Source organism: Notothenia rossii (assembly GCF_949606895.1).
Source record: "Notothenia rossii genome assembly, chromosome: 5".
Classification (NCBI taxonomy): domain Eukaryota; kingdom Metazoa; phylum Chordata; class Actinopteri; order Perciformes; family Nototheniidae; genus Notothenia; species Notothenia rossii.
The window spans coordinates 32,627,822-32,644,517 of NC_136903.1; the positions used below are offsets into that span (position 1 = coordinate 32,627,822).

General features: G+C 38.7%; 1 protein-coding gene across 5 annotated transcripts in view; it reads right to left on the reverse strand.

Annotated features, from left to right (window-relative positions):
* Positions 1–8,972, reverse strand: part of wt1a (WT1 transcription factor a) — a 27,771-nt gene extending 18,799 nt beyond the window's left edge. The window contains exons 1-4 of one of the 5 annotated variants that reach the window (XR_013808637.1): positions 8,045–8,972; positions 4,279–4,401; positions 2,707–2,778; positions 2,008–2,110 (exon numbers count right to left, since the gene is read on the reverse strand). Coding sequence is in view for 4 of the 5 variants with exons in the window: in XM_079684193.1 (XP_079540319.1) it covers positions 2,008–2,110; positions 2,707–2,778; positions 4,279–4,401; positions 8,045–8,516 (770 nt within the window). In the remaining variant the exon portion in view is untranslated. The remainder of the gene's footprint in view (positions 1–2,007; positions 2,111–2,706; positions 2,779–4,278; positions 4,402–8,044) is intronic. The other 4 variants (XM_079684193.1, XM_079684192.1, XM_079684195.1 and 1 more) reach the window with 4 other exon arrangements.
* Positions 8,973–16,696: the final 7,724 nt, after the last annotated feature.

Sequence of the window (16,696 nt, forward strand, 5' to 3'; positions counted from 1 at the left end):
AGGCAAGATCTCACCCAGTGGGGTCAAAATGATCACAAGAACGGTGAGCAAAAATCCCAGAACCACACGGGGGGACCTAGTCAATGACCTGCAGGGAGCTGGGACCAAAGTAACAAAGGCTACCATCAGTAACACACTACGCCGCCAGGGACTCAAATCCTGCAGTGCCAGACGTGTCCCCCTGCTTAAGCGCATTTAGATGATCCAGAAGAGGATTGGGAGAATGTCATATGGTCAGATGAAACCAAAATATAACTTTTTGGTAGAGACTCAACTAGACGTGTGCGGAGGAGAAAGAATGCTGAGTTGCATCCAAAGAACACCATACTGTGAAACATGGGGGTGGAAACATCATGCTTTGGGGCTGTTTTTCTGCAAAGGGACCAGGACGACTGATCCGTGTAAAGGAAAGAATGAATGGGGCCATGTATCGTGAGATTTTGAGTGACAACCTCCTTCCATCAGCAAGGGCATTGAAGATGAAACGTGGCTGGGTCTTTCAGCATGACAATGATCCCAAACACACCGCCCGCGCAACAAAGGAGTGGCTTCGGAAGAAGCATTTCAAGGTCCTGGAGTGGCCTAGCCAGTCTCCAGATCTCAACCCCATAGAAAATCTTTGGAGGGAGTTGAAAGTCTGTGTTGCCCAGCAACAGCCCCAAAACATCACTGCTCTAGAGGAGATCTGCATGGAGGAATGGGCCAAAATACCAGCAACAGTGTGTGAAAACCTTGTGAAGACTTACAGAAAACGTTTGACCTCTGTCATTGCCAACAAAGGGTATATAACAAAGTATTGAGATGAACTTTTGTTATTGACCAAATACTTATTTTCCACCATAATTTGCAAATAAATTCTTTAAAAATCAGACAATGTGATTTTCTGGATTTTTTTTTCTCATTTTGTCTCTCATAGTTTAGGTATACCTAGGATGACAATTACAGGCCTCTCTCATATTTTTAAGTGGGAGAACTTGCACAATTGGTGGCTGACTAAATACTTTTTTGCCCCACTGTATGTTGGGGTTATATGTGAATACATATCTAGTATGCGGATTAATATTTAGTATGTGAGGCAAATGAGTTGCTACAGTCTGTTGATACCGCGCAAAATGAGTAGAAATCCAGAGAAAAAAACATTTCATTCGAAAAACCTCAGGGCATTTTTGATAGGATACATTAAATAAAAAAATATATGTTTCTGTCAGAAGACAGCAGTGTGTTGAGAGGATATATTTCTGAAAGGTAGCGCTTCATTTTGTCATTTTCTGCAGCGAATCACAGACTGTTTTTGGACAACTGCTTGATGGGACTCAACTGAAGAATTGTATTAACCCTAAGCCTTTTTTCTTTCGTTTTGAAAAGTAGAGACCTGATTAGAAAATTCTTGCATAGCTTATGAGCTATGCAGGATTGGCCTGTATAGTTCAGTCAATGGCGAGCAGAAAATGTCCTCATAAATCAACCCACTTTTCTACAGAGCTTCCTGATATTGATAGTTTACTTCCTTCAGTGGCACCTTGACTTTTGTAGGTATCTGCGTAATAGAAAACGACTTGTCTGTACATAAACAACAACCCAAGTTAGGATTTTTTGATCTCCTCTTCTTATGGCGGAGTTGGCAAAAAAAGAAAGGAAGTGGATATAAGGCAGATAGACCTGCTGAAGGTGGACTCCCTGTTCAACACTGCATCCTGCTACCTTTCACTTACTTACTGCTTGGGACAAACAACAATGGTTTCTGAAACCCCTTATTTGTTACGCTTTGTCTATTACACAAATAGATATTGGCTGTGCAGGTACAAGGAGTTTGTTCCTAATCCAATCAGTGAGCTCTACTGTGTCTGAATGATAATTAAAGGTGGAGTTTCTGTATACGTTCACTCAAGGATACTAGCCAATTTGTGTCAGTGTTGTACAACCTTTAGAAATGGTGGTCCCCAAAATGGATGTTCTAGTCAGGTACCCCCACAACACCCTAAAAATAAGAACATGCATGTGTTTTACCTGTTGTATGGGTTCCTCAACAGCAGAGCCTGGCTGCCTGTACAGCTGTCTGAAGGTGTGTGGCATCCATACACAGGAGGAGGAACAGGATACTGCTGCTCAGCTGTGGACACACACACACATAAACACACACACACACACACACACACACACACACACACACACACACACACACACACACACACACACACACACACACACACACACACACACACACACACACACACACACACACACACACACACACACACACACACACACACACATTGTATTATTACCCATACAAAACAAAGATGAAACAAAAACTCCTCAGTGATTCACTCAGAGAAGAAACTTCCTTTTAAACTCTGCCCCTTCTTGCCCTCTCCTGTTTTTCTCCACTTTTCAGGAGTTTTTTTTGTTTACAATTAAAGCCACTGCACTTTACGTTTCTCTCTGAGATTCCCCTGCATCAGAGTAAATGGCTCCCTCGACAATTCTCTACATTCTAAAATCCCTCTCAGCTTAGATTCTCCCACTTATCTTTGCCCAAACAAAACATCAGAATTTACCGTGACGGCTTCGTTAAACCAACACATTTCAATATTTACTAAATAACGTTTTGAAGAAGGGATTAAATATGGGTGGATGAAAGAGTGGATGAGAAGATGAGAAGAGGAGAAGAGGGAGTTTGTGAGTCAGGATGTGGCTGATTTATACCTCCGACAGACGAGGTCACTGCCGAGACGTCAGGATAAGGGACAAGACACTCCCTAGGTGAGGGCCATGGAGCTGCCGTACAAACGCAGCTGTGCTTTATTATACACATAGACTTACACATATAGTCTACTATTGCTCTTATTGAAAGAGACTCTGATGCATTGTATTTATATTTAGGAAATTGACTTTTGAAAGATAAGAATGAATAGTCAGGTTATTCTAAAATGTGATCCAGAATGAGAGGGATAATCAGTAGTGAAATGTAACTAGGTACATTTACTCAGGTATTGTACTTAAATATATATGTACCATGTTATGATACTTTATACTTCTACTCCCCTCTATTTCGGAGGTAAATACCATTTTTACTCCATTACATTTAGTTGACACTCATACTTATTAGTTAGTTTTTACATATACAAAACACATGATATAATATGATGCATAATTGAACTACTACCTAGCATTTTACAAATTATAATATAATAGTTAATACTAAAATAATACTGGGAAAAAGAGCAATTCTGCATAACAAGTACATTTATACATTTAGCTGATAATACTTGTGTTCTTCAACCAAGGTAACATTTTGACTGCTGGAGTTTGACTCGTAATGAAGTAATTTTAGATGGTAGTATTTTTAGCTTTACTTAAGAAAAATATATAGAAGAAGAAGAAGACATACTTTATTAATCCCTCACAGGCACTTCTTACACAATTTAGAACAAGTTAGAACAGGGTACAGTCAGCATACATTTGTAAGACAGTTGCTAAATGTAATGTAATTTGTTTTAGCCTACGTTAATGTCAGTTGGGTTGAGGAGGTAATGCAATTTATAATTGGACATAGTATGCATAGGGCCTTACAAAATGTAGCTACATTGTGTTTGAAATGTACCTGGACATGATTTTTCACATTTGTTTTCAAAAAGGATGATGCTATAGAAATGTGTAGATACAGTACATTTTGTTAAAATTGCAACTAAAAAATACACACGCTATCATGCTATTACACTTAACTGCAGAGGCTGCTGAAGAAAGAAAGCTACATCAAGTGAAGGCTAGCTGGTGAGAAAGATCCTAACCTCAAACTATTACTCTTTTTTAATTTTCTTTAGCAATGATTTGTAATTGTAAAAAGAAAGTTAACTGACATCTTGGTAATGCAGTTTGTTTTTCTATATTACTAAATGAGGCAGGTGCCTGTAAAAAGGCAAATAGCTTAGCAGTGTAGCATTAACCATTATACAATTACACAATTCAAGTGGGATTCACGCGAACCCCCGGTGGTTAAACTACATTTAAACCACACATTAAAATGTATTCAACTGCAATGAATTCATTACATTGATGTTTTATACAGTATTACCAGGCTCCTAGCAACATAATGTTAGATTTAATTCCTATTAACTGACAACCAACATAGAGCCCAAGCTAAAAAATGTTTCGGTTTCTATACGGTTTCAACTTTCCATGTGTGTTGGACAGCATCATATTTTAAACTATTTTTGTGTCTCAAACAAATTTTCCTAAATGAATCCCACAAAAAGTTCAGCTTCCATTGACACTTACCCATAGTGCTTTGCTGTGTTAGAGCATCTTCGTGTTTGAAGGAGTGGTTGGAGAACTGCGAGCTGTGGTGTGTAGGAGTGTGGCCGTAATTACCGGCTCCATCGAATGCAACCGCGCTGTAACCTGCGACACAGAAACAAAAAGCAGAGTCACTGCATATTAATGTTGAATACATTCCATCAGAGATCACACATTGCTTGGAGCAGATACAAACATTTGTACTTTTCTTATTAGATTATCAGCCACAAGGACAAGATGCTGTTGGTGTATATCTAATTTTGCAATGACATTTTTTATTGTATGATTGTTTTTGACTGTAAAATTTGCTTTAAAAGTGTAAACACCAACTGATGAATACTCTAAATAGATTTGTTTAGTTGAAAAAAAGTGTGTTATTTAATGTTTTTATTAAACAACACACACACACAGAAGGAGGCTAGAGCTGTGGCTGATATCCCCGACCAGCCTGACTCATGACTTAGACTGACCTAAAGGGCACAACACACTCCCATAAATCACCCACATGCACACACACACACTCACACAGAAACACACACACTCAAACACTATCTCTCACTCTCTCATACATGCTTCATTAAATAAAAAGATGCACTTTCACTCACTTTCCTCAGTGCTTCATTGGTTGAGAGGAGGGAAAAAACCTCATTAAACATGTCCATTTATCTTCCACTCACCTCTGTCTGACTCCTCTCTCTGTGTGTGTGTGTGTGTGTGTGTGTGTGTGTGTGTGTGTGTGTGTGTGTGTGTGTGTGTGTGTGTGTGTGTGTGTGTGTGTGTGTGTGTGTGTGTGTGTGTGTGTGTGTGTGTGTGAGAGTGTGAGTGTGTGTGTGTGTGTGTGAGAGTGTGAGTGTGTGTGTGTGTGTGTGTGTGTGTGTGTGTGTGTGTGTGTGTGTGTGTGTGTGTGTGTGTGTGTGTGTGTGTGTGTGTGTGTGTGTGTGTGTGACCGTGTGTGACCGTGTGTGACCGTGTGTGGCCGTGTGTGTCTGTGTGGCCATGTGTGTGTGGCCGTGTGTGTCTGTGTGTGGCCGTGTATGTGTTTTTATGTGTGTAGTAGGATACTTTTGTTGCCTTGAAGTCCAGCACTGAATATACTGTACACGTAGACTTCATTGATGAGGTCAATTTGTATTAAAATGGAAAACCCAAGAATTCTTGGGGATTTTTTAAAATCTGAATATACATTTAGTTCAAATATTTGTAAATTAAAAATGTTGGGAAACCACAACTATAAAATATGCATTCCGTCCTATTTTTTCACTGACATTGTGATATTGGTAAATGCTTGTTTTGAACACTTTACCTGTCGTTAATAATTAGAAGACTACAGAATTGATATATTATCTTTAAAAATTAGCAGCACTCATGTTTTAGGTTATCTTTGCTACTATTACTATTAACTGATAAAAAGTGCAGACCTGTAAAAGCTAGTTTATTTGTAAAACAAATTAAACATGTTCAAAAAATAAAAGTATATCAGAAATGTGTTTCGTGATTTTCTTTTGATTCATAAATGTTTTTCTTATTCGTATCGGCAGGCCTCACTTAACAAGAAACGTTTTCTAAATATCTGCATGATACTGTAGATGCCCTGATCCCATATCAAAAAGTGAAATCCCTCCTGTGGAGGGGGGGGGGGGGGTCACAGTGATAGTCTCTGTGACCCTGCACTGCTATCAGACCCCCGTCCTGCTGTTGGTTTTTGTCTGTGCTCGTCCAGCCGTAGCGGGGGGTGGGGGTACAGATAAAACAGGTGAAAGGTCGGCTCAGCGCTTTGATTATAATGTTATTCCTAAATGATCTGCTTGATAAGCATGTTATTACTAATTAATCTGTTGGGGAACCACTAACAGATTCATTATCGGACATGGAGAAGAGCCGGGCTTAGCTGAGATCGGCAGGATACTCAGCAGTTAGGATTTTATTATAAAGTATGTATCGTTGATCATATGAATCCCCCATTAAGTTGGCTTTTACTCTGTAGCTAAAAATACAACTACTTTTCAAACAGAAAAGGAAAAGCATATGACGAAAGTGATCCAGGCCCTTATAATGACTTACATTATGGGAACATTTATGAATTCAACTTTATAGCCTCTTTCCCGTTCTATTGAAAACCATTTAAATACATAAAAGCATTTATTCTACAAAAATAATGTATGTCTTAATGTTTAAAACAATTGTATCTGTTCAGTAGTGAATAACATATAAAATCAACATTTAAAGGAATTGGTATTTTTCAAAAAATGTATTTATACTTAAATTATTAGTGTATACAAATGTGAAAAACTGTTAAATGTAAGGAAAACATGACTCAAATAGATGAAATGACAAATGATATTAACTCAGCGATGCCTCAACAATCATGTATGAATTCCTTTAACTCTGGAGAGAAACATTTGAGAAAAAAATCTCGTTTGTCAAACATCACCTGGGCACACATTTTTATTAAGATGTTTGAGGTTTATATTAAAAATGAACAGTTAAAATGAAAAGAGATATTTATCCAACATTTGTAATTCCATGAAGTATTTTATTACCTGAGTGTTAGTTAGTATGTACAGCAGCTTCAACAGAGGCACAACATGCTTGCTGTAGACAAAATGATATAAAGTCCCGAGCCTAATAGTTAGAGTTTTTGTCGGGGTGGATAGTGAACATCTAATATTTGTTATCTACTTTGAAGAATTTTTTTTAAAAATGTATTTCCAAAATATGAATTTAAAAAGCAGATAACCTCTCCAAATGATTTTTTTTTTAAATAAATGATGAATATGTCAAGTACTAAGTATTCATTCATTAGAAAATACCAAGATAATTGTTATTATCTCATGAAACATCACGGTGAGTCTAAATGTAAGTTTGTTTAAGGTCAAAATAAAAAATGTAATATGACTTATTGCAACTGTTGTCTTAACTTACCCATTTACTCAAACGGCTTTGAGTTGCACAGATGTCTTTGGATTCATTCTGAATATTAAACTAACAATAATTATTTTTTATTGATGCTTAAATGTACACCACATTCTAAGAAACAAAAATGAAGCATCCATGTGTGTACACAAGCATGCAATACTCTCCAGTTCTTCAATGAGATTTTCAATTATCTTTTCAAGGGTTTAATAAGGATCTTTTCTTTAATAACATTTATATGTTATTACAGTTTACTTCAAATAGCTTTTATCCTTGTTTTATTTTATGGGCCGATTCTTACACTGTGTCTGACTGTGTTTATGTATGCACCAAATACAGAAGGGCAAATGACTTGTATGTGTTAACCTACTTGGCAATAAACATGATTCTGATTCTGATAGTGACAGTACTGGGAACTTAAGGTAAAAGTGAGGCCTCCAGGATGTGAAGGCATCACATCTGCCAGTTTAAACCATATGAAATAATGTTTCATATATCTTGTGCAGGTGTAATACGGACACTTTTAGGTTATATGTGACTGAGGTGTTTTGAAATGTCATGTTTAGATTTAATATCAGCTGATGGTTGATGAGAGTAAGTTAAACAGTGACATGTCCTGAATTTACATTTGATTTCTAGGAAAAATGAACTTTGTTATCAAAAAAAGTAAAGCTTCAATAAAAGGAGGCAAACTAAAGGATGCAAAAACATATAGTCCAGGTGATACTTGGAAACTTTTGGCATATTTCATTAGCGTCCTTCAAAGCGTCTCGGAAAAAATGGATGATGATTCTGACACCCAGACAGAAAACACACACACACACCTGCTGCCTACCTGTCTGGCTACGGGCCGCCTGCTGTGTGTCCATGCAGTTGGTCAGGTAGGGGGAGTTGCTGAACATCCTGCTGGGAGGCTGGTGGTGGTGGGGGGCCGTCACAGATGGAGGTTGGCTGGGGGGGGCTGGTGCCGTTGGAGGGGCCCCGAACGCCCCGTACCTGCAGGCCCCTGTGCCCGTGAACTGCCCGGAGAAGTGCACGGTGAAGGCGCTGAGGCCGCAGTGAGGGTCCGTCTCGTGCAGGTGGGGGTCGGTGGTGGCCCCCCAGCTTGGCTCCTGCTTGATGAAGGAGTGCGGCCCCAGGGAGGAGTGGGGGGCAGCCAGGGAGGAGTACGGGGAGGCTGCTGGGTGGAAGTCCAGGACGGGAGCCCACTGAGGGGCCGTGCTGACAGGCAGGGTCGGGCAGCCGGGGCTGGGGCCCCCCGAGAGGGGGGGCAGCATGGAGGTGAGGTCACGCACGTCTGAACCCATCGTGGTCCAGGGGGCAAAACTAGGACTAAGGTAGGCTATTTTTAAATTTGATCTGCCTCCCTATTTCTACCTGTCTGCCTCCCCCAAATCAGCCTCACCCTCTAAATCCACGAGAGTCTAGGAAATCTTCTTCACACTGCAGGATTCTATTTTAAGTCTGGTTCGGTTTTCGCCCATCAGTTGTTTACGACGCCACTCTGGAAGCAACTTAAGTCCGGCAGAAGTTCATGGCGATGCAGCAAACTCAAAGGAACTTTTTTCGAGGAGGATGAGGAAGAAAAAAACTTGATGATCAGTGTTGGTCTTCACTGTTTCCCTCGGCAGAAAAAGAATGTTGGGCTCAGAGAGATGGAGTCCATTGAAGGTGGAGAGAGGCTTCTGCTCAGAGCTTTCTCAGTGAATGGAGAGAGAGGAGTGGAGGAGTGAGGAGGAGTAGCCCTCTTTTCCCTCCACAATCTCAGCCTGTGTGTGTGTGTGTGTGTGTGTGTGTGTGTGTGTGTGTGTGTGTGTGTGTGTGTGTGTGTGTGTGTGTGTGTGTGTGTGTGTGTGTGTGTGTGTGTGTGTGTGTGTGTGTGTGTGAGTGAGTGAGGAGGGTAGGAGGTGGAGTCAGGAGGTGATGAAGGACAGGAGCCCTCTTCATTCACTTAGTGTATGCTGAACAGTACACACACGCACCCCACACACAAACTCAAACATTTTGCAGGAAATATATTCAAAGTCTTACAAAAAAATTATATGTGTCATTGTTTTAGGGTGTTTTGGGTTATGTCGAAAAACTCATCATTATGATTTTGTTTTATCTCAGCTATTTGAGAAAAAAACATCCCATGAAATATGTTGTTTGATATGATTAGAGTTATAGGCTATATCTAGGTTATTGCTGAGAGGCTGATATTTTCCCCAGCCATTTTAGGGGTCATAGATAGGCTACATATGTTTAATAAAAATACATTTAACACATTTTTAATCGAAAAAATGCAAAGGTTTCGACTCGATAGTATTTTTCAAACCCTACATTTCAGACAGGATTTGGAAAAAAATACAGAAATGAGTCCTGGCCCCGCGCAGGAATATTGTTAATCGTAAGGTAAAATGACATGAAATACGTAATGTTAAAAAATTGTTGCGGTTTGTACGGTATACTGAAACCTGCCAGTAAAATTACTTTGCATAATTATTATTAGTTGTATTATTTGTTATTGTTAGAACCAAAGCGGTCCAATTTAAGTTGTGAGTAGATTAATTATCGGTCGCTGATGAACGGCCCGCGGGAGGATACCTCTTCTGGGGTTAGGCTTCAAGGCCTACGGGTCTACTCGTTGTTTACATGTTTAATATTTTGTTCTAAAATCTAGACAAAAGCTGATAAAAGTGTATTTACAAAAGCCCAGTGACACTGGTGCGTCATTCATTTAAAACATGATTTAGTGTGGTCTGAAAACTACTTTACAGTCCTCGGCTCGGACCTATTTTGACGTAAAAGGTAAAGCAGACATTATTTGGTGAAAATTCAATAAATATTTGTTTACTACCCCGCAGTAAAAATAATCTACATTTATTCAAACGTTTATATATAAAGTAAACGATAACAAAGTATTAATAATAAAGCTCCGAGTCTTCCTGACACGGTCGGTCGGGTTTCCCCTTAATTCTCTCTCTATTCTCTGTTCATTTTTCATTATCAATTGCGATGATGAATGTCCATATAACCCCCGTTGAAAAGTCAGTTTCTTCTTCTTGTGGGAGTGTGGGAGTGTGTGTGTACGTGCGTGTGTGTGTGTGTGTGTCGGGGTGGATGCCGGCTTAAAAGGAGGATAACGGCTCATTTGATGCAAATATCATATTTTACCCCCAGTGTTGAAGTGGTCGAAAGAGACAGACTTTACCCTGCAGTTCACCCTAAAACTAACCGATAATAACAACACTAATACAACTACTAAATTGATTAGTAGTACAGACATACATTAAACTGTGCAGCATGCACAATTGCTGAATATGTTACCAATTAAATCCTCTTTTAATTACGCACCATGGCACCAAACGAAACTTTTGCCAATAATGCTGAATGTTTTATTTCCTAAATAAACACTATAACTATATGTATTTATTATTCATTTTTATAATTAATTATTTGTTGATTTATAACATGTAGTTTATGCTCGTTTTAATTGTAACCTTTCTCTTTCAGTAAGTAACTCTTTATTTTTACCGTCTTGTCTGAGGCTCAGAACCCTGTCCCTGCGCGTGACCCTGCAGCCATAATTTAAGTTGGCCTAAAGACAAAGAGGGGGGAGGACACCTATGATGAAGCATCTCACACACACTGCAACAGAGAAGCTCACTGACACAATATATTGCACTTCACTCTTCAAACGGATTTTCTAAGCAAAATGAAACAGAATGCCTTCATTTGTTTTCCATGAATCTAAAAGTACGTTTAAAGAGACACCACATTCCTAATTCCTAACAATTATGAAGGACGTCATCAGATGAAAATTACCCTGAATAATCAACATCATGTTGTTATACATTTAAAGTTATAACTTAATAATGTCCCGTTTGATGGACTGCTGCAGTGTGTGTACATTTTAAAATGTTTTGAGAGTAATTGACAGGCATGATTCAGATTTGTTTTTAAGCTAAGGTTACTGTGACACAGCAGTGTCTACTTAACTTGAGAAGAGTCAGCTGCTGGACAGAAAAACAATGAGGTAATGTCTTTGTCACTTCATACATTCAGGACATCCAAGTGTGGGCAAAGGAGGAGTGGCTGGAGTTTAAGCGAGTGGCTTAGCCACCTGTCAATCAAGGCCATTAACTCCCCAAACATACTTCAATACAAAGCTTTTTAATTCCCTAAATAATCTATCTATAAACACCTATTTGTATGCACCATTTTAAGTCAAGCATAAAAAACCTATTAAATATGGACACATTTGCTTTACATTTTACGAATAAATATTATTGCACAAAAGAGTTGACCCATAGCTGGGGCGGAAATGTATTGCATATTATATATATCAAAAAAGACTGAAATCATGATAAAGCATGTGAGCTAAACTTCCACTGAACCTTCCTTCTATTTAGGGAGACTATAAGCTTTCTCAAATAAGTAAACCAAACATACAAAATGTCATACTTCCATCATGTTTTTTTCCACATTATTAACACCTGATTAAGATTTAATGTGCTTATTTGATTATCTAATTGTGTCGTCTTCTCCTGCAATGGTTTAATGGCAGAAATATCACCGCCATCTTTTCTTATAGCATCCACCTTCTAATTTTTGAATAACAAAAGTAGATTAAAACACAGTTTATTTAGCATTCCCCTCTGCCAATTTGATAGACATAAAGTTGTGATACTACATTTCAATGGAAACTTGACTGAGACGGAGTTTGAGTTACCTGAGTATCGGCTAGTGGCCGTAGATGAACTACAGCTTACAGTACAACCTTTTTTTTCTTTTTCTTTGATGCTAGAAAACAGGGCATGTAAGATTGTTTTTATTGTAAATGTTTTTTTAAATAATTGCTTTTTTACATTGGCATGGCAACTGTCATGCCAATGATTTTGTACATGAGCTCTGATTTGCGGTGCGAATGCTGGCAAAGCTTGGGCTTGTTCTGGAAGGTAAAGGACATCGCCTTTCCATTGCATATTTGCTTTCTGTGTAAAAGTATTCATGAAAAAACAACGGCTTGTAAAAAATATATTTATGTGCAACATAATTGCACCAACAAAACCAAACCTGGTGTTTTAGGTCCTTTAAGTTTAGGTGCTTGACTCATGAGAACTGAGCATATTGTTGCTTTAGAGAAAGTTTGTTAACAAACTGAAAATAATTCCATCACTGTTTTCTGGCCTTTGCCCACACTCAGGTCTTGCGCCAATATCATTTTCTCATACTGTGTGTGTGTGTGTGTGTGTGTGTGTGTGTGTGTGTGTGTGTGTGTGTGTGTGTGTGTGTGTGTGTGTGCGTGTGTCTTGTCCTTGAGCTTCTGATCTAAGAGGCCTATTTAGGCCTATCTCTCTGTGACGGATGCTCCTGGTTTTGATAGCTGTTTTGTGGCCGTGGCAACGAACAAACATGCACACACAGAATCACACACCCATAGTACCTGGACAATTCTCAATAACTTTTGAGAATTGGCTGAGAATGTACTGTAAAAATCAACTACTGTACGATAACTGAATAATGTTCTAGTCATGTCTTTAAACAGATGAAATTGGAAAAAACAAACAATGCAAAATAAATCTTAATGAGAGGGAAATGCCAGTGGGACAAATGTTGCAATGTCTTCTACTCTGTTTGAGTTTGGGGCACGATCATATTTTTCTGAGCTTGTGTGCTTCCCATTTAAGACAAATGGACGTTCAGCAGGCCAAAGATGCTGGCAAGCTGCCACAGTACACACACACACACACACACATGAGAGAGACACACACACACACACACACACACACACACACACACACACACACACACACACACACACACACACACACACACACACACACACACACACACACACACACACACACACACACACACACACACACACACACACACACACACACACACACACACACACACTGCAGTTTCAAAGTATCCCAGTTACTGTAAAGTGGGTTTCCCCCCTCTTAACGGAAGTGTCCACTCAGCGCTTTTCTTCCCATCATGCTCTTCTCCTGGAACCAATTACAGGGCTGACATGTCTCAATTTGTTTTACGCACCGTCAGAGGAAGCAGGGCAGGTACAGGTAGATGGCAGCATGCAGTGTGTGTGTGTGTGTGTGTGTGTGTGTGTGTGTGTGTGTGTGTGTGTGTGTGTGTGTGTGTGTGTGTGTGTGTGTGTGTGTGTGTGTGTGTGTGTGTGTGTGTGTGTGTGTGTGTGTGTGTGTGTGTGTGTGTGTGTGTGTGTGTGTGTGTGTGTGTGTGTGTGTGTGTGTGTGTGTGTGTGTGTGTGTGTGTTGTGTACAGTTTGTGCAACCATTGAGAGGGTATTTACTATGTGTGCAAACTGTGTGTGCGAGTGTGAGTTAAGCAGAGATAGATGGTGACTTCACCATCTGGAAATCTAGTCTGTCTCTCTCTGAGCAAAGAGCTGCTGACCTATGATTCAACTCTTCAACTCCGCAAGGGAACACAGAGAGAAGGGATGAGGAGGAGCGCTGTGAAAAGTGCTTGTCATGAAGAGAACAATCAGTGTGTCTACTTTGCTCAGTCATTCACAAGTGTTCTGGAAATAAGAGTTCATGTGCACATATGTATGAACACTTACACAGATGTGCACGTACACACACACAGATTTACTCCCGTACGTGACTGATGATGCTTCCCTCAGAGCCAGAGTGGGTGAATGTATGGAATAAAATAGATGTTGTTTTAATGAAGTGTGAGCCTGTATGAATGACATACTTTTCTCTCTGTACACTATATAGTATAAAACATTCAAATTGATGTAAAATGTGCACATGTATTGTTTAATACAGCATATATCTGCAATGGTAGAAATGAAATAAGTACATTTACTTAAGTTCCAGACTTAAGGACAGCTTTGAGGTTCTTGTACATAACTCGATTATTTCTCATTTGTGCCACTTAATACTTCTATGCCACTACATTTTGGCGATAATATTGTACTTTTTAAACCACACCATCTTTTTGACAGCCTTGGTTACTAGTTACTATGCAGGATCATATAATAATCAAACAATATAAATTAGCCAATAAATGATGATGTATTATTATGGATTAAGATACCTGACAGTATAGAAATGTATTAAAATTAGCTACACCTTTTTTATACAATATTTGCAAAATGGTAGAACGTAAGTCGTTTTGAATGCTAATACGTTTGTACTTTTAGTAAGATTTTGAATGCAGGACTTACTGTCTACTTGTAACAAAGTATTTGTACAAATTAGTAACCCTTTTTAGGTTTGCTTTTACTTAATAAAAAAATGTAGGTATGTTTTCCAAAACTGATGATCCGTGACTCTGAGAAATGCCTTAGTCAATTAATTTCTCCAGTCTGAATGACAATGGCGATGACTTATCTTACTTTGTTAGACCGCTGACTTCTACTGACAGTATCACTCTGCATTACAAACACAAAACACTCAGAAAAGCCACCATACAAAATGTTCTTTACATTAAAACTTATATATCATTTACTTTTTTATTATTTATCTACTTCAAATTGACTGAGATCATAACTTCCAATATCTGCTCCACCCAAAGCTTTTAAATCCGCAGTTACACAGGAAGTGAAATGTTTGAACTTCCATAGATTTAGAGTGGTGCAGGAATGGTTCTGAAAACTGGAAAAGAGTTAGCAATTTAGCACTTCTGGTTCCCTTGCCCAAAAATCAACGTTCTTTAGAAGATGTCTTTGGTAAGATGCCTGAAATACAGTCTAGGGTTAAGATGGGATGAATAGATGTTCACATTTTGTTCTACTAAATAAAATATAGCAGTAAATACCCAAGATTCATAAAAGCAGCGGTTGCTAAAACGTGACTAAATGAGTTTACTTCACGTCAACACTAACCAAACTAATATTAGCCGCCTTTAGCTTAGTGGTGGTGACTTGAAGACATGTGACTGTGATGTAGTTTGTTTATAGCCAAATGTTAGCTTTTTGCTAGATTTTCTGCTTAAAAAATTATAAAATTGGTGTTATTATTTGGAGATTATCCTCGTTAACAAAAGTGTAAAAGTTGGTTGTTCGCCAATTGTTTTTATGCAATATTCCAAAATCCAATGGAAAAAATCCCATTGTTCGTTGTCGAGGGAGCCCTTGCCATTATACCTTCAGGGTCGGCCTAAAGAATGACTTAATCACAGCACCACTCTTTTTAGGTTCAGTAATAGTGGACTTTTTTCATGACAGGATTTGATGAAATAGCAGGAAAACTAAAATGTGGCATGCCGATTGGGCTCTTAAATAAAAAAAAGCCATGGTTAATGTTACTAGCCTGAATACAATGAGAATATTTCAGTAACTTAAAACTAAAATGTCTGTTAGTTCACCCAAATTCAAAATCTGAGATGCTACTGTATTTATTTGAAGTGCTCTTTACAATCCAAGGGCAAAGGCTCTCCCATATTCAAAACAGCATGTACTGTTGGTGTAGCAGATAGCGTGCTAACAATCTCCCTGCCGCTCCAGTGGGGTTGACAGTTGAACACAAAGACGAGTTTGTGTCTTTTGTCCTGTGTGTTACTGATAAATGTACTCTGATCCATCATGATAAGCCGTGTGATTTCTGATAGGATTCAGGCTGAGAAATAAGCCAGCAGTACGGAGACACACAGACAAACTCACGTTAAGAAACACAATCTCACACACTTCTACTCTCCATATTAACATGGCTGCCTTTGTCCCAGAGGAGCACTAAGGCATCTGACTAGTCGACCAATCTGGTTTGAAGATTGATGGCCCCCTCGGCCAATGGAACACATTCCTGCTGAATGAACAACAAATTATCTTCAAATGAAAACTCCACTACCTACTCCCAGTGCTTTGTCTAGAAACAGAGATCCCAGTGACCCGGGAAATACTCTGTTTTTCCAAACGCAGCGGAGTCATGTAGGGGTGGAGCGTTTTTAAACTATGGACTGACACTAGGCCTCTACTGGTCTGCTCTTTCCACCTCTCCGTCTACTTCCACACATGCAGACAGAAATAATCCTATATTAAAAACAGTTTTGTAATTGTTCTATTGTACAAGTAGCATTAGGTTTTATAAATGCCATATGCAAAATATGCTTCTTTTTTTAACAGTGAAAAGTAAATATTTACCCAAATACTTAAATACTCTTGAGTAAAACAATTTAGCTATTTATACTTCAACTCTTTTACGTTATGGAGGAAATATTTTACTTTTCACTATACTAAAACTATTAGATTTACTAGTTACAATGCAGGTATTATATGTATCATATCATTAGAAATGTTTTGTGTGTCTTTATATGCAATATCGTTGTGTGAAGCCTGTGTGAAGGCAAACAACTTTTCTTTTAACATTCTTGAACCTAGTGCTATTTTTGACAAAAAAACATTACATTTAAATAAAATAACTGATTACACAAAAAAAGAATAGATAGTTATTTTTGGTCCAGCGTTCATCTTAAGGTCTAGCACAAGTAAGAGTGAAACTTAAAGACATGT